We start from the raw sequence: 18962 nt of genomic DNA, 5'->3' as shown, positions 1-18962 counted from the left end.
CATCTGCTATCTGAACATCTCTAGCCAACGGAATGAATTTGTGGTTAGATTTGAAGGGGAGGGTTTGAGCTCCCTTTCAAAAACAGTGTGAGCCCTTCTAGGCCGTTCAAATGCAGAATAAAACAGATCACTTTATGAAGCTCTGAAGAAAAAAAGACAAAATAAATAAAAATGAATCTATTTTATTCTGCCTTAAAACAGGTTAAGAGGTGTCAAATATCAAATAACTTTTCTTGGTGATGATTTGTTACTATGGTGCATGACAGTAAGTAATCGCTGAAGATAACAGATTCTTAAACTATTCCAATGTAGCCTATGAATTACATAAAATTCCATAAAATTATACAAAAGTCATAAAAAACCAATAAAAGCATAGTTTTCAATCTTTATTGGTATTGTAAACTTGCAGCAGTGCATTTTACGCCAAAACAAATGTTTCCAAATACAGAAAAGGGGTTTCAGTTACACCCCTGACTTTTCAAAAAGAAGCATCAGAACTTTCTGGTCTTCCCTTGTTGCAATTGGCCCAATGTCTGCACAGGAACACTGGTTGGGCTTTAGAAATGTTCCTCAAAACCTGTAGCTGGTTCTATCAGCAGCAAGACAAATTAGCCCTCCTAAAACATAAGTATTAAAGAAAGAGCACAGAAGTGCTCAAGGTCTTCTTGGGGTGTCTAGTCAGGTGTCAGATGCTTCTCTGGCACCTGCACATGGCTTTTATTCTTATATTATTTTGTTTCTGTATTATTTGCTATTTTCTATTTTATTAAAACCTTTGGTTTACAAAACATACCCAAGTAGCTGTCTCGCAATATAAGCCACTCTGGGAAGTTGCAGATCAACCCTCAGACTTGATACATCTTCATGGGGCTTATTACCCTCTGGCCACATGTAAGACTCTATCATAAACCCTGCAATTTTTTTCCAGCAGACATGTGGTAGAAAATCAAATCTTTATTGTCACCTGTTGTAGGCTTGATTTCTTATTTTTGCTGATGCCTTAAAAAGTGATCAGTAATTCCCGAAGGTCGTTGAACCATAGAGAGAAAACCACAGTGATGATAGAACAGCATTAGAGTAACAATATTGCCATCCATTGACCCCAGTCCTTATAGCCTCAGCTGAGATTTAATATACTAACCAGAATTAATAACTAAAGACATTACTTCTAATAAGTAATGAAAACATGGAATTCGGAATGCAGGCATATTTGTCTCATGTCATTAAAAGAGGGAAAGAAGAAATTTCTGGAGCTAAATGAATAATAAAAGCAATAATATTTGATTACTGTTTATTCTTTCTAAATTTAGCCTTCTTTTTTCTCTGAGTAAAAGTTGACAGCAGCCACATCTCCAGTGTCCTTTTCTTCACTGTCTCTTGATATTTTTTCCTGATCCCTTTTATAGAGTGTTTTCAGCTGTTGTATTTGGTGCAATGGCACTAGGACAAGCCAGTTCTTTTGCTCCAGACTACGCCAAAGCCAAGATATCAGCAGCCCACTTGTTTCTGCTGTTTGAAAGAGTGCCCTCAATAGACAGTTACAGTGAAGAAGGAGACAAGCCTGTAAGTAAGCCATGTGTGATGGGTGATAGCATTTATTGGTAATATGGACAGCACTCTCCTCACTCTCTTCAAACTGATTCTTGCTCTCCTGATTACATCCTTATCACAATGCATCCTTGACACTATCTGAATACAATATGCACCAAGTTCTCTATTGTGAGTCCATCTTTTGCACATAGAGCCAAAAGGGTAATTGTTTTGTAAATCTCTATTGATTTGGGGAGGGGGGGCATACTTCTGCAATTCTATTTTAATCATCTGTGAAATTGTCTTAAAGATGTAACAATGATAATATTTTAATTATAGGAAACATTTGAGGGAAACATAACAATCAAAGATGTGGCATTTAACTACCCAAACCGACCAGAGGTCAAAATTCTCCAAGGTTTGAATCTAAAAGTAGAAAAGGGACAAACTCTGGCTCTTGTTGGCAGCAGTGGCTGTGGAAAGAGCACCGTTGTTCAGCTGCTGGAGAGATTTTATGACCCACTTGATGGGGAAATGGTAAGTATTTTTGCAAGAACTTGTCAAAGTGTTAAGTGAAGGTGTTCTTAATTGGCTTTCTGTGGTGTGATAAGTAAACAATATTTCTATGTTTATTTTTTAAGTACTTTTAATGTAAAGGTCAAGAGTGACTCATTGGTTTCCTTAATTAAATGAGATGTATGTAAGTCCCAGTTTCCTACATTACAATGAATCAATGAAGATCTGTGTTGTAAAAATATGCCTGATCCATAATATCATGATGGCTTTAAATTCAGGGCAAATTTCCTGAGGTTTTTATAACATGAACAGTTTAAAAACTAATAAATATATGTATCTACTTCTGTATGATCTAGTAATAGAATTTACCATCTATGTTCTCTCTCAAAAAAAGGTGAATATTGACAAAAGTAATTTTTCATAATTTTTAATTTTCAGAAACATCTTTATGAGTATGCCTGTTTATCAGGTGATAGATTACAAATACTTTCAGTAATTTTGGTTTAAAATATATGTGGAGTTCCCTATACTACTCATTCAGCACCTTTAATTTTTTTCACATAATGGTACTGTTGATTGCTGTGTTCTTTGATGTAAACATGCTCAGAGGTTTCGTCAGAAACAGAACACACATTTTGGTCTTTATGAGGTGAGAATAAGAAGGATTTTAGAACCTGTCTCTGTGAAGTACAAAACACAAACCAATACTTAAATAAAGACTAGATGCAATGGAAACTATTTTTTTGAGGTTAAAAGTGCCCATAAAGGTTCAGTCTAGCAAAATCATGTGTAGAAAGAAGCAGCATAGGTGCCTCAAAAGTGTGTTTAACTAAGTGCAATTTCCTTACAAGTGTTTCTGACCTCATGTCCGTAAATAACCAACGATAGTTCATTGAAGGGTAAAGCACAGACCTGTGCCATAGAAACCACAAGTGTCGGACTAATTCTCAGACTGAGTTGAACTGTGAACTGAGTGAAGGAGGTTTAGCTTAAAGCAGAAACTGTCAGAACAGCTGTTCACAAAAGTTCCCTCATTTAATTGGATTTTGAACCATGTTCAATATGACACCTTTTCTTTTGAAGAAAAAGTTATACTGGCTGAAAATTGACTGTTCTAGCACCAACTGTGGAGTTAGTAGAATAATGTAGAATTAACTGTTCTGGCACCAATTGTGGAGTGAGTAAAATAATAGCCATGCTATGAAGGGGGAAATTCTTCAACTACCCAGCTGATCATGTCACCCAAACAGAGCCTGAGTGCTGCACTGGGTCACTCTAGTGGAGATTTAACAGCCCTTTTAATGTCCTGGTATTTGTGTCCCCGTTAAGGTGACTTGTGCAATTATGAAGCTGATACATTAAAAAAAAAAAAAAAAAAAAAAAAAAAAAAAAAAAAAAAGTTAAAAATTCTAATAGAAAATATCTAATAGAATATCTATAAAATATCTAATAGAAAATGACAGCAATTCCACAGGTAAATTTAGCAGAAGTATGAGAGTTGCCAATAAATAAAACTGGCTGCAAATAACATCTTAAGGAACACAGAAGTAAATTCCTTCTTTACAGATACAAAATAGAGGAAAATTTTCTTGCTGAAGAAACAATTGATAAAACTTTACCCAAAGTCCTTTAAAGTTGCCTCTTCCACTATCTTCAAAATCTTAATTAAATATTGAATTAAAGAAAAGCAATGAGGCAGCATTCACTTCTATGAATTAGAAAATTTTGGAACATAGACAAGGAGGAGGTGAGGGGATTATGTGGGCATGCAATTGGTAAGAAAGAGCAAAGGAAAGACTGCAATTGCACAACTTCTGCATATGAATTTACAGTAAGTCTCAAATTCATATATAGCCATGTGACTAAAATTTAAAATGTTTGCTTTCTCAGCTTTTTGATGGCAAAAATGCAAAGGCACTTAATATCCAGTGGTTGAGAGCTCAGATTGGTATTGTCTCTCAAGAACCAATCCTGTTTGACTTCACTATTGCTGAAAACATTGCCTATGGAGATAACAGTCGGCAGGTGTCCTTTGAGGAAATTGTTACTGCAGCAAAAGAAGCCAATATTCATTCCTTCATTGAGTCACTGCCAGATGTAAGTTATTCCCTTCTTTTGTTCTCACAACTGGGTGTGAGCTAAAGTGGCAGGGAAAAACTGTGTCTGCTTATAATTACCTGGAGTACAATAATTCTCTGAGATGAAAATAAATCTGAAACTATTTTTAAAGTATTTTTCTTACTTAATTATGTTTACCATAGTTATTTTCCCTCTGGGAGATTCTATTGTCAGGTGGAGAGTGGAACTTTTAAGATCTCAGGGAAAAAAACACACAATTATATAACTGAGAGCTGGTAGTAAGGGGTGGATTTTTTAAGTTGGACATTTTTTTTAAGCTCCTGTCTCTCTGAAGCATATGTAAAAGATTCTGTTAGACGGATGAGTTTACACTTTCTTTCAGTTATACATATCCAGAATTTAAATTTCAAGTATTCCTATGGTCTGAAAATTACTAGGAATTTTTTCATCTATATATATGAGACAAACACATAATAATGTAAGACTGAGCATCTTGGGTGAGATGAAAGGTCTGCCATGCACAAAATTTTGTCCTGTGCAGTGACCAGGAAGACATAATCACAACTATTCAGTAAAATTTAATGACATTTTCCCCAGAAATTCATCTCACTTTGCATGATTTTTCAGAGTTTAAACCCCAGTATTTTCATAGAATTTCACTGACCTATGGTGTTGCATTGTCTGATGATGAGAATAACTTCACCATTTCAACCTTATAGTGGCTTGTTGCTTTGAATTTAGTAAGCACTTGATGTTATAAAGAAGTCTACTAGTAAAAGATCTATAGATCTGTGGCAGATAGAAATTCTGGTCAGTTGTTTTCAGAGAGCTACTGGGGTGGAATATGCAGATTATGGGAGGCTGGTGTCAGAGTTGATATGCTTCAATATACATCCAAACTGATTTTCATTCACAGGCTGAACTTAATATATTTTTTCCAGAAATACAATACCCGTGTAGGAGACAAGGGGACACAGCTTTCTGGTGGCCAGAAACAACGTATCGCTATTGCCCGAGCTCTTGTGCGTAAGCCCCAAATTCTGCTTCTGGATGAAGCTACTTCTGCCTTAGACACAGAAAGTGAAAAGGTAACTTAAGTATGAGCCAGGAATCTGGAATCTATTTTTTTCTATTATGATTACTGTTTTTACTCCCACAGTTTAATACCAAAATCTGGAAATATGGTGTCTTATAAAAATTACGTATTTAGGCAAATAGTAGGCAAATATAAACGTCTTACCTCTCCTTGGGAAAAAAAAAAAATCTTTTTACATCTGTATGGCAGTAGGCAGATTGAAGTTGCTATGAAGAATGCATTCCATAGCCTAGAAGTCTTCAGGTTTCAACTGAGAAAGTGCTATCAAAATTGAATCAGGAAACACAAACTATAAAAGCCAAAAAGATTGAAGATGCTGCCAGAGTATATCAAGGGTTTTCTTCTGTGAATTTGTGAAATGTGGCCTTCTTCAGTTTTCTTTCTTCTCCCATTTCTCTCTGGTCCTTGCTACATGTTCATGGCTAAAACAAAAATTTCAGGTGAAAATTTCTAAAACATTTACTTCTTTTTTTAAGCCCAAACTGCAACTTTGATACTACAAAAGTAAAACCTAGCTGTAGAAAATTCACAGAGAGTCTATAAAAATACTATTAATGAGGCAAATATTATATCATATATTATAATCTGGAAAGTTAAAATTTTCTACTAAGTTTTGATCGATTGTAGGCATGAAAAAGATTTAAGGGGAAAATGCCAGTACATGATCCCATTATTTATTTTTTTCTTGATTATATGCCAGTTAGTTATTGAAATTCAACCTCTTACTTTATTCTGCATTAACACATATGGAATAAATACAGGAAAACTGAGATGTTTTTAATATCTTTCTGGCAGTGATAGCTTTAAGAAAATGTGATTCATGAGAGTTCCTGTGAAATCATAAGAAGTAGTATGATAGCAGTTTGCCCAAGAGTATTGACTTGACTTCCATATATAATTATCACTCATGAAAGGAAGCTGTGGAGGTCCCCAGTTAAACCTCCACTTCACACAAAGGCCAACACTGAACTCAAATTTAGATTACTTTATGTTTTTTTGGTAGGGTACTTTAAATCTCAAGGAAATTCAGTAGAGAGGTTTTTGTCCCTGTTCCAATGCTTAATTATCTTTTTTTTTAATCTAGTCAGAACATCTCCTACAATTTAAGACCATTTTCTTTTTTGCTTAAAATGCATCTTAGTAATGAACCTGGTTCCTTCTAATTCTCTTAACTATCACAGCATTATCCCTCTGCCAACATGGGCTAATTCTAAATCAAGAATTAGCTTGAGCAACAGATAGTCCCTTTCCTTCAGTGTCACATTAGAGTTTACAGATGGCAGCTGAGATATATCTCACAACAGCTGCCAGAATAGTTCACCTTTTGGTTTGCTCGTTGTGCAGATTGTCCAGGAAGCACTGGATAAAGCCCGAGAAGGTCGCACGTGCATCGTGATCGCTCACCGCCTCTCCACCATCAAAATGCCGACAAGATCGCCGTGGTCCAGAACGGCAAGGTCATAGAGCAGGGCACCCATCAGCAGCTGCTGGCTGAAAAGGGTGTCTACTATTCCCTTGTCAATGTTCAAAATGTGTAATGCAGCATGTCCATTAAAGGCAGTATTTGTCTCTGAATTGTCACTGCAGCTATTTTTGTCATTGTAATTCAGTATCAACAGTCAGTCTTGATATTTTTGTTTTCTTCATTCCTTTCATATGTTATGAAACCCTAGAAATACTAAGGAAGTATGTACTGATTTCTCACTAGTTTTCATTATTCAAACCTCTTTCTGTGTGGCTAAAGCAGATGCCCATTGCACTCATGAAAGTAGAAGCATGCTAACCCAAATGTAATTAATATTAGCTTCTGCTGAACTCTTTCAAAAATCACGCTAATCAGGTGTAAGCAACTTGGAAATATTTTCTTACTCATTAAAAACAGTTTTGCTCTTGTCAGAAATAAACCTCAAGCCTTATCCTCACTGTGCCTGTGCAAGACAGTCAGTTCTGGCCTATTAGGCTGTTATGAGAACTTGCAGGTGAGCTGAAGCTTTATGCTAGATGTCTGTTGTTATGATGTGGAGTTTCAGCCTGGGATGTCAGCAAACACCTTGAAAATATGGGCACAGGCTGAAACAAGGATCTCATAGCTGTAAGTACCTTACTGACAGTTACTGATCATTGAAGAGCTGCAACCTTAAGAAATGGAAAAAGACTGCTTGAAATGAAACAGAAATTAAACAGTATCTAACTAAAAAAACCCAAGACCACAACAGATGGGCAGGACAAGGCATCTTCTGCAGCCTGGGAAAGTACTCTCTGCAAGTCTCTCAAAATCCTGGGAGTCAGAGGTCAAGAATTAAGAGCTCTCTAAAGACTGCAGTTTTTATACTAGGTGAAAATCCTGGATTTGGACTTGGAGGAGGGGAAAGGAAGGCATCCTTTTCAGTATTGACATCCTTGGTTGAAGAGCTCTTGAGCCTGAGCACTGCTGTGACTGAGATTCTCAAGGACTGTAACCATCGGTGCTGAATTCTTGGCATCAGCTCTGGGTTATTGTATATTATTTGCTAATATAGGATGGCTTTATTAAGGGCTAACTGCTTTGAATATGGAGTAATATTGATTAATAATTATTAATAATACTAAACACTAGAAATGTTTTGTTACTGAGTATTTATGCAGTAAAGTTTTGGTTTTAAGTTTAAAACTGTCTTGATTAATCAATCCTCCACTCTTCCATCATAGCAATTTCTCATTCCCTGAGGTTTATACATATAGTCTGTCTTACCTACCCCTAGATATTTATTCACACAAAACCAGTCTGTAGGCAGATAGGCTCATCAGCTAGGCTCAAACATGTACTAATTACAATCTACACAGTGTTGATTGATGCAGTCTCACTGTATTCGTCTTGAATCACATACCTATTTTCTTTTGTTCCTGTCTTAGATGGAAAACCAGTTTGACTGGAAAATTTGTTTCCTATTTATGCATTGCTTGATACAATAAGGCTCTTCTCCATCAATAAGGATATTACAGTGCAATAATATAAATAAGTTATACTGGCAACTGTAAGAATGAAATAGGTGCTCTTCAACATAGTCTGAAGATTCAGGTAAGAGCATACTTAAACTGATTATTTTTACTAAATTCTGGATGTTAGTATTTTGTTTTTTAAACTAGAATTTTTAATTGTTAATGATACATTTTCTAGCTATTGGATTAGTAATGATTGAGTTATTTCCCCAACTCATTTCAAAGATGCTTGATTTACCAGACCAATTTCGGTCTTCATGAAAATCAAGATAGCACTGTAAATATGTTATCAGAAACATGAAAACCAATTTTTAAAATTTTGGCCATATAGTATATGGCCATTGAAGTAAATGCAGAAACTTTCCAAAGCAATCTGGTTTTCCCCATTTTTTCTTCTACATTTTAAAAGAAGTATTTGTTGAGGCTTATGCAAAAGTTTGTATGATAATTCCAAATCCACCAGAAATGCTTGAAGAGCTGTGCTGCTGTTCACAATTACATCCTTTTCAGAATTTTTTCAGAAGACCATGACAGCTGTATTACTAAAACTGAGCTACCATTCGATACGTCATCATGTAGTTTATAGGCACAAAGCCAAAAGGACAGACAAAGACACTTCCAGAAATGCGTTCTTCATGATATCCTATTCATACACCTTTAAATTGCAATGCTTAACCCAAAGGAAGGGTTGACTGAACTAGGACAATTGTGTTTTCAGGACCATATTCTACCACCTCATTCAATGGGCTTTAAGAGGTCTTACTCCTTAGCTCTGCCGTTTCAATTAGGCTCTGACCATTCTGGTTCCCCTTGATGTCACAAGACACTTGTGTGAGCTCTTAGTCCTCCTAGTTGGAGTAGTCAGCTCTTTGCCCATAAGAACCCTGAATGCAGGATGATATATGTATGTTGTTATTCTGAAATAATTAGCTTTTCCCTCTGTCTTTGACAGCCTGCAACAGTTTCAAACAGCACTCGCTGTTTTGAGGGGAGGTAATTTAATGTTTCCCACATATTTCTTGTTCCTCTAGACCCATTATCTTTGGAACAAGTCTTTAGGGAGATGTCAGCATTGACACTACCTTGACAATCCTAACCACTTTGCAAACAAATGCCACTGACTGTGGGGAAACAGAAAGCAAGGATGTAAGTTCAACAGTCTGATAGCCCTCCTGCTGGAACAGCCAATCAACATAGAGTTCTCAGAAGAAAAAGAGGATTTAGGCTTAGAAAGTCATTCTTACTGCATATTCTTATACGGCTGTTAAATACCAGTGTCCTGTTGCCCAGCTTTCTCAGCATATTGACTCCTGCAAGGCTGTTCCTTATGCAGCAAGTGTCTCATTTCTAAACTCTTCTATAATTTCTGACATAGAATGAGAGAATGAGTAAACCATCATTCTCCCTAGCCTCAAGAGTTTCTGAATGAGTATTTCTCACCAATACCATAGACCATGTACCATGTTCAAAGGAAGACTATACATCAGTTCTGGTCTCCACTAGTCTCTTCTTCAGGCATTCCTTCGAAGTTCTTCCTGAGCTATCCCACATGTTGGGAAAAGTTCAATGGTCTTCCTTCCTAAAACTAACTCGCCATCTATCGAGATTTAGTGAACTAGCTCACCTTTCTTGCAAGTAAATGCTTTGAATCTGGTATCTCTTTCTTGTTGCTGTACTTGTCTATAAAAACAACCTTCCTGGTAGCTTAATTTCTGTAAGACACTAAATATCTCCTTTAAATATTGTTAATGAATAATTCATAGCACAAATAGACATAAACTTAATTCTTTCTCACGGTATATAGTCTATTTGTATCTTTATAACTCTTTGTCCCTCCTCTCCCTCAAAATCCAGTCTAACTTGTAAGTTTGGTCATTGAAAGGAAACAAGACAACTTGGAGGAAAGAAGAAACTTGATACAATGCTTATGAATACAGGGCAAAAACATTCAATTCTTGTGCAGAAAAAGCTACGTTGTAAATGTATCTATGGACACCCTAAATAACTGTTGTTGTCAAACATTCTGTCTTCTAGACAAATTGTCTAGAACAATGTAGTTCTATCATAAATTCATTCTGTATTTCCAAGAGAGGATGATGTCATTATTCTAGTTACCTTAAGAAAGTAAATTGAAAGCTGAAAGTAGAAACAGGACTACCAGCAACTACAAATTCTTTGCTGTGGATTTCATAGACTGTAGAGCTATTACCAGTAGAGAACAGGAAGAACAGGAAGGAAAAGAGCAGAACTCACAAGGGTAACTCAAAAGGGTAACAGGCAATCCCTGTTACTGAAAGGTGAGTACATTTCATTTTGTCTTTGCATGCTTATTCCTGTACATTTTCATTCCAGGTGTACTCCCTTAAAGAGGGAGATCAGTATCATAATGCTATTGCTGTAGAGATCTAGCACAGGACTGCACATAATTCACAGTGAGCATTGAAACCTAGGTAATTTCTCTAAGAAAATCTGTCTTCTGCAGGGTGAACAAAGGTCTGGCCAATGAAGACTGGGGCACATTTCGTCCTCTTCTAGAGCTGCTGTCAATAGCAGGTCAGATTAGCAACAACCTTGTGTTGTAACTCTTTATAAGAGGGTGTGAGCATGATTATCATAAATACCTACATTGTTAATGCCTTGGTATAGAGGATGAATCATACCTTGAATGAGTACTCTACTAAAATTGGCATCTTATATTCTGCATTATGTAATGTTTTATAAAAGTCAATCCATAAACACTGGCTGCAGCCTTACATTCACAATCCAGAGATATTTTTAATGGAAATACTAGAAATTGCATGGGGCTGTTTTAAAATGTCCAACATTTAAAGTCATTGATGCTTTAGATAACTTAAATGTAAATACTGTGCTTATGTATATAATCTCTGAGTAGAAATGGTATCATTCATTTGCTTAGTAAAGGAGACAAATATGTTAAGAATCTTTTTGAATACACAAACACTTGTTCTAAGATAAACAAGTGTGGTCCTTACATCATCTAACTAGCAAAAAGTTAGATGAAAAAATCACTGATGAAAAAGGAGTAAGCAAATGACATGATTAATCTAAGAAAAAAATCCAGTTCATTATATACAAGTTGTTAAAATGAAGCAATGTTGAGGGAGAAGGAATACATATCTATATGACACAGGAACTCTGGGTTCCTACTTATGTTTCAAATACTCATAGTAAGGGCAGCTTTCATTACAGCAATATATAAAAAAGCCAGGCAGAACTTAGAAAGAATGAAGCTACCATAGAGTCATAGAATGACTTGGGTTGGAGTGGACCTTAAAGAACACCTAGTTCTAACTCCTCTGTTGTGAGCAGGGACACCTTCCAGGAGACCAGGTTGTTCAGACTGAACAGTTCCAGGGATGGAGCATCCACAACTTTTTGGGCAACCTGCTCCAGTGCCTCACCACACACAGAGTGAGGGTGAGTAAGGGATTTTTTCCTAGTACCTAATCTAAGCCTGCCCTCTTTCAGTTGAATCCATTTTCCCTTGTCCTGTCCCTACACGCCCTTGTAAGTAGTCTAGGTACACAGTGACCAGCATTATCTACTCTCTTTACTGCTAGGGCTACGACAAGCTGCTTGGTTAACACTGACACTACACTTTTTTTCTCTAGGCACTCCTGTCTTTCCCCAGCATTAACTTCTTACCTTCCCTTTACATAAATGGCATTTTGTACAGCTTTCATTCTGGATTAATCAATGTGCTTGCTTGTTGTAGAAACTTTTCAGCCATTCTCAGCATATATTTAATAGTGTTGTAAAGCAATACATCATTTCCATGTTGTGCAACAAACAAAAAAACAAATAAAATTTTTGCACAACATTCCAAGGGATGAGTAAGAAAAGCCTCTATGGAATTATTACACATTTCTCCACCTATCAGATGAATTCCTAATCTAAATTAAGTTTTCCCAGTATTTTCTTTTGGGTAGTTCTACAGAAGATATAGCTACATGTATCTGTCTATTTTTCACTGCAAAAGAAGATGAGTTATTAAAGATCAGAGTTATTTACATATCTGCTGAATCAAAAACAACTTAGACACTACTCCTCATCCATTAGAGTTGTGAATTACAGTTCAGGATGCTAATATTTTCTTGTTCATCTTGTTAAATGGTACATTCAATGAAGCATACAGCAATCTAGATTTGCAGATGTCTATAATTTTGTTTCCTGCAATTTCCTGAGGAGCTTGATAAATAATCAGAAGCTTGGTTGCTTGCTTGGCATTTGTATGGTAGACATGTGAAATCTTTCCTCCGAAGAGATGATTATTCTTCTAGCTCTCATTTCCCACTATTACCTATGAGACTTCAGCTGTAGAAAAAAATGTATGTGATTTCCATCTAAGAAACATTCATATCAAAATGAAAATACATTTTAAAATATTTTTCAAAATTTCTCTATAAGTACTCATGAAAAATTTAAATGTGGAAGTATTTTTTGTGTTTGAACTTTAACACCATTTTCCTTTGAGTTCATGATGAAAGGCATGTTTTTCTTTTTATTACTCTATTCTGTAAATCAACAACTTTTTTTCCCATGGCCTGTATGTAATTTGCCACATGATGGCCTCATTGTTCAGAAAATGGCTACACTGATCTGCACTTCTTTTTTTCTTTTTACTTCTTATGTAGTCTTGTTCAACTCACTATATGCAGTATTCTTCTAACCTAAACAGCAATATTCTCTTTCTGCCTAAGGGATTAGCACATCAAATTTACAGTCCTGACAGCATTGCTGCCATGTCTTTTAAAATCAGAATTCTTAAGACCTAGACTAAGGCTAACTAGACAGACACTAACTGCTCTTCCCAGCTTCTACTATGTCAAGCAGACCTGCTGAAGGCAATCTATGATAGTAGATAATTTTTATTTCCACATTCAAATCAAAGGCCTTTCATTATTTCTTCCTAATTTAAAATTTTGTCACAAAACACATTAAGATAAAGGAGAAGGACAAAGAAGTTTCCCATATAAAAAGTATTTCAGAGTATATGAGAGCAAAGAGGTTTTCATTAACTCTGGGTAATTGATTCCAGATACAGAGTTTGAGTTCCATTTTTCAGTTCCATTTTTTTAAGAGAAATTGCATTCAACACACTGTCACTCTACGTTAAATTCCACGTGACCTCTACATTTTACAGAACACTATAGAAATTTACAAAAGAGGGTATTAAAAGGCCACATTTATATTAAAGTGAAAGTGTTCACCTGTGGGAAAAACAGGCATTTTACCACCATCAGGATTTTTACTAGTGAATTTAGTACTGTGTTAATAAAAGATAAAAGCATTTCATAGTTGCTTGATTTTGCAGCTGTGGATAGGAAATTCAATGTTTGGTTTGGTTTAGTATACCACAGACTTTAAAACAGATGTTCAATGCACTTTTGTTTAACCTAAATGAAAATAATTTTAATATAATTTAACTGTCTAATTGGTTAAACTTGCTGCAATGAGGACACAGAGATGGTTTACTGCTTTACACTGAGAAAATTCTGTTTCTAGGATGAGATTGCTTCACAAAGATGAAAATAATTCTCAATAACACATCAATGAACTTCTCATTGTGGATGAATATGGATGTGCACAAACACTAATCTTTTCTGTGTCCAGTAGCAGAAGAAGAAACAATAGGCTCAGTTTCCTCTGAACAAGAGAAAATAGTTTATTATTGTGTAGGTGGATGAACACTGGAACTTGTGCTTAGAGAGGTTGTGGAGTTTACATTCAGATATCCAAAACTAAACTAGTTATGGCCCCAAACTACTTGTCTGCTTGGCACTAAACTAGTTATGGCCCCAAACTACTTGTTCTGCTTGGCTCTGCTTAGCTAGGCTTTGGACTAGACAATCTCCAGTAATGTTTGTCAACTTCAGCTATTCTGTTCTTCTATTCAGGAAAAATTGTGGTCAACCATGTGGATCCAACCAATTAAATATATCCACTCCATATGGTGTCTTTTCAGTATGTCAAAACCATTCAATACATCGCAAGCTGTATAAGTAGTATAGTTATCGAAAAAATGCTTGAACATACCTTCATAGACTTCTGTACAAAGAGTATGTAAAAGTCTCCCATGCCTCAAAGATTACTGTAACATGACAAAAGGAATGGTATAGAAATACTTTGTGACCTCTGCTGACAGCCTGAGGCAAAGAATCAGATTTGGGTTGTGTCTGCCAAAGAGAAAGAGAGTTGTTTTTCACTCTTACCAACAAGCTGTCATTTCTAACAGAACATTGTTTTGACATCATGACAGTAAGCCATGACTTTACTCAGTGAAAGCCAGGGACTGGCAAACCTTTGTTGTCAGGAATTGCAGAGAATTAATTACAGGACAGCCACAGGCAGCTGGAGAGTGGATGCTCTGATACTGCCGTGGCTGCTTTCTCTGCTCTTCTGAGACCAGCTTTCTCCTTCCCCTCTGCCATCTCCTCATGCTACTGCATTGCTGTAAGACCTCAAAACCACTCTGAGAACTCATAATGAAGGAAAATACTCAGTTTCTCCAAGTTTCTAAGAGCTCTCACATTACCAAACCTCATTCTGATCAAATTTTTTTGGTTTAATTTTTTTACCTTTTCATCCCTTCTCAACCAATGCTATCAAACTCTGAAAAAACAACACTGATTTTCTAGATATAATACAGACATCCATTAAAGTAATTCTAGAGAGAAAATATAGCAGAATTTAAGGCTTATTGTAAAACTCTCTGGCAATTTTTTCTTTATCAGAATATCAATGAATAATTTTTCTAAGAGATTTTCCTTACATTCTGATGGAAAAGCTGGAGGAAGAAATGTCCAGGTAATAGGGACGTTTTCAGTCAAGTTATGGCTATTTTTCTTGTAATAGAGATCTCAAGTGAATGTTATTTAAAGATTATTCTAGTATTGGTTAATCGTATTATAAATATTTCAAAGACCTGTAGAATTTCAGCGTTTGTTATGTCTTTGAGCTAACATCATTTTATGAGTGAGGGAGCAACTTGCATTTTCTCACCCTAATACCTGTCTGTGCCAGATTGCTTGTACTCTTCCCCATGCCCACATCTTTCACTCCTCTTTTTCCACTTGCACTCCTCAGTCCCATTTTGCCACCAGCCTTGCCTGATTTGCAACTTGCAATTCTCTTCTTCCTGCCACAACTTTCCTGTTCATCCTTTTTCCTCTTCTCTGATGTTTTCCCTCCTCTGTCAGTGGGCAATGACCACAGGAGGGCAAGGCAGAGTCTGGTGCAAGAATCTCTGCCACGTGTCTTGTTCTGAGAGGGGCCCTGGGGAAGGGATCTCTCACAGCTGGGTTTTTTAATGACATCTCCAAGATGTCATTCCTACAAGAAGGAATAAGGGAAAAGGTGCAATGTCATTCAGGGGATGGCTACCTTTTTAATTGCATTTGGACTTGGTTTTACAAAAGGCTTGAAATTGACACTTGTGATTCTGGCCTTCAGTCCTGTTATGGAAGTCTCATCAGCTCTCTTTGCAAAGATATGAAAAACATATGAGTTTTCAATAAACTGGTGAGCCATATCTTCTATAATCCCATTTGATGTCTGTAAGATTTAAAAATACAATCAATCTCTTAGTGAATTTAGATCTTGTTCACATACAGAAAGGTGTGAATACAGAAAGCAGCATGATGACGCTGGTGCATCTGAAGAAGACCAGTGTCTCCAGCATGGACTCAGATATAATGCTGCAAGGTTTCCATATGCTGACTCTTTTTATAACAGTGACCAAAGAGATTTTTCATTTTTCTAATATATTCTTGCTGTTGATTTTTTCTTTAAATTTCTTTTTAGTAGTTACAAAACATTGCGAAGCATGTAGAAATGGAGTCAGCCATTCCTAAAGAGAATATGGTCTTACAAATCTCATAAACTCAGTGAGTTACAAACTAAAAGACAGGCATGTGGGGAAAAAAATCCACAAGTATAGCACTAAAATACTAAGGTAATGCATATGTGTTTATTTGTATGACATTATGAAATTCCAGTCTTGCCATCTTTTGATCCTTTATCTAAATATGAACAGCATGATCACAAAATCCAGCAAGTTTTGAAACTCAAATTCAGTAAGAACTGCCACCCACAGAAAACATGTTCCACCCCTTCATGCTCCAGCTGCCTGTTCCTAGCTTGGCTAAGGAACAGCTTTGGGTACCTTCACTTGACTTCCCAGCTCAATACAGTGTCTCTCTTTGGTCACCCACTGCTCTTCACTACTCTCATAACTCCAATTATGTCTTTTCCTGCTCATCCTCAAGGCACTGTTTGTCAGCCACCTGATGCAGGCTTTCCTCATGGTTCAGAAGTGGAAAGGACCTTCCCTTTTAGTAAAACTGGGTCTTGTTTTTGTAGAAAAGAAAAGTATGACCTGAGCTTTTTACCTCCACTGCTTCAGGAAGGGTATTCTACTTGTTTGAAGATTGAACATCTCTTTCCAACAAAATAGATGCACCGTTCCTGTATATTAGTTTGTTCTTGGACCAGCACTGAGCCTTTGCGTTAATAGCTCACTCCTATGGGTTTACTTTCCTGTGCTGTTTATAGAAATAAATCTTAGATCCTCTCAGATGGCATTTTGCTAGACAATTGAATTAAGTAATTTTAGTTTTCTCATACACCATAGGTTTTCACTGATCATATTTTTCTTTCATTTTGTCATATTGTATTTCACATAATTATGGCTCATCTACTTGTCTTTTACTATTCTCCAATATCATTTAACTAATTCTGTAAAATATTCTGGTATTCTTTTTTCCTGGTCTCTCACTGATTTTCTGTACTGATCCTCTCAGTTTTGTACCATCAGAAAATTTCATTATCATGAGTATTGTTTGCATGCCGAAGCCATTAATTCAAGTAAGAGGAAAAAATCCCAAGACTGAGGGAAGAATTAATGTTGTCAACTCCCTTGGATATTATTACCTCTCCATGCTGAACACTTATGTCTTCCTTCAAACTCTTTTTTACCCTACTGTTTTATTACTTCAACAACGGTTTAATCATTATCTCATGGCTTTAGGATAAATTGGCATTAGTAGGCATTAATGAAGTCCCAATGATTCGTTTTACTGAGTCTAGCCTCTCTAGAAAAAGCAGTACCAAAGAAAAATAATTGGGTTAATTCTTTGCTTCCCTAACTCATTACATATATTTATTTTAGACTTTGTTGTTTTCTTTAGGACTTGTTTGCAAGCTTCCTGTGCTATTTTTGTTAAGATAAAAGTGCAATTTCTCAGGTTACTTTTTTTGTTCTAACTCTTCAGCCCCATGTCTCTATCTACAATTTGAAAATAATCACTAAAAATCTTTGCTACTGAACCAGTATTATGTCAACCAGGTTATTCAATACTCTGGAATAAAAAGTTCATGGTCACTATGAGAAGAGTATTCCTTCCTTACCATTTTCCCTTTCAGGTCAGACATGGTAATTAAGATACCTCAAATCATGTTTGTCACTCTGTACTTTTGTGGGTTTTTTTTACTGAAAGTTGAGGCTGACTGACAATTTCAAGGCTATCTCTGGTGCAATTATCATCTCAATGCTTTTTAATTTCTAAGGTGCATGAAATGAAAACCCAACACTCTGTGTGTTCATCTGTAGTTACAATAAGAAAATTGCTCAGTATATCAGAAGTATAAAGAGCAGTCAATGCATTTTCTTCTACTCTTGGCAAAATCTTTCTTTGGGCTTGGATGATTGTGTGCAAAATATTTTATACATCTTCAATGTATTTTTAGGGAAATTTATGCATATACACAGTGAAAGAAAGGGTAATTTCTTGTATATTCTGGGGGGGTTTTGGAGAGGGTTTTTTTTTCTTTCAGGTAACAAAAAAATAGAAGTTGTCAAACACACGCTATCAAGCAGGCTATATCAGCCAACATCTCTAGGTGTATTGCTTTCATTTTGATATAAACATCATAAGTCTTTGCCTTCTGGAATCATTGTGATACTTTCTAATTTCAATAGAGTTCACAACTTGTTGCTTGGTGAGACAACATCAGCTTTGGAAACTGAGAGTGAATCAGCAGTGAAGGCAGCACTGGACCAGGTTATCCTTGGTCAGTGTAGAAGTGCTTTTGTCAGAGTCCATGGAATTCAGTTAATGATCTTTTGGGTAGGACTGAACAGCAGCAGATCCTCAAATAAGCTTTAGTCTTTCAAGCACCAGAGATCTCAATGTGTGCTGACCTAAATATTCCCAAGCAGTTTGGGGATCCCTGTGGTTTGTGCTTATTAACACCCAGCAAAGTAATTGAAAACAGCTTGGGGGTTTTTGCTAGGGCAGCTGCTACATGTTGACTGCTGTTTAGACCTAACTTGTAAACCACACTGACAATTCAAAGCAATAGCCAATCCTGTATTTCTTGCTGTCTGCTCTAAGCATGTATGTGAACAAAAGAATTCCACCTATTGCCGGACTGATTCAATTATATTGCTGATTTATTCCTCTCTCTGTTTCTCTACCTTACTATGCATCTATGCTTATGATCCTCATGAAGACAAATTCTCACCGTTGCATAAACAGTTTCAGCAATGATCACAGTTTCTCTATGCACAAAACGTTCAGAGAACAGTTTTCCCAATATACTGTCACAGGAGAAATACCTAATCTACCTTCTCATTGTCAAGATCTTTTAATCCCTAATGTCTACTTGGACACCTAATTGCCACTAATTTCAGCCAGAACTGGACTCTTTGTCCAGTAATTCTAATTCCTGATAGTTCACA

General features: G+C 36.3%; 1 protein-coding gene across 1 annotated transcript in view; it reads left to right on the top strand.

The window, feature by feature from the left end:
* The window catches only part of ABCB1 (ATP binding cassette subfamily B member 1), a 35274-nt gene extending 28478 nt beyond the window's left edge, over positions 1 to 6796 (top strand). The window contains 6 exon segments of the mRNA XM_066316830.1: positions 1407 to 1563; positions 1870 to 2067; positions 3937 to 4143; positions 5067 to 5213; positions 6566 to 6635; positions 6638 to 6796. Of these exon segments, the coding sequence (XP_066172927.1) occupies positions 1407 to 1563; positions 1870 to 2067; positions 3937 to 4143; positions 5067 to 5213; positions 6566 to 6635; positions 6638 to 6759 (901 nt within the window). The 3' untranslated portion in view covers positions 6760 to 6796.
* Positions 6797 to 18962: the final 12166 nt, after the last annotated feature.

This window comes from Sylvia atricapilla, chromosome 1, assembly GCF_009819655.1.
Source record: "Sylvia atricapilla isolate bSylAtr1 chromosome 1, bSylAtr1.pri, whole genome shotgun sequence".
Taxonomy (NCBI): Eukaryota; Metazoa; Chordata; class Aves; order Passeriformes; family Sylviidae; genus Sylvia; species Sylvia atricapilla.
This window is presented reverse-complemented; position numbering and strand designations above follow the sequence as displayed.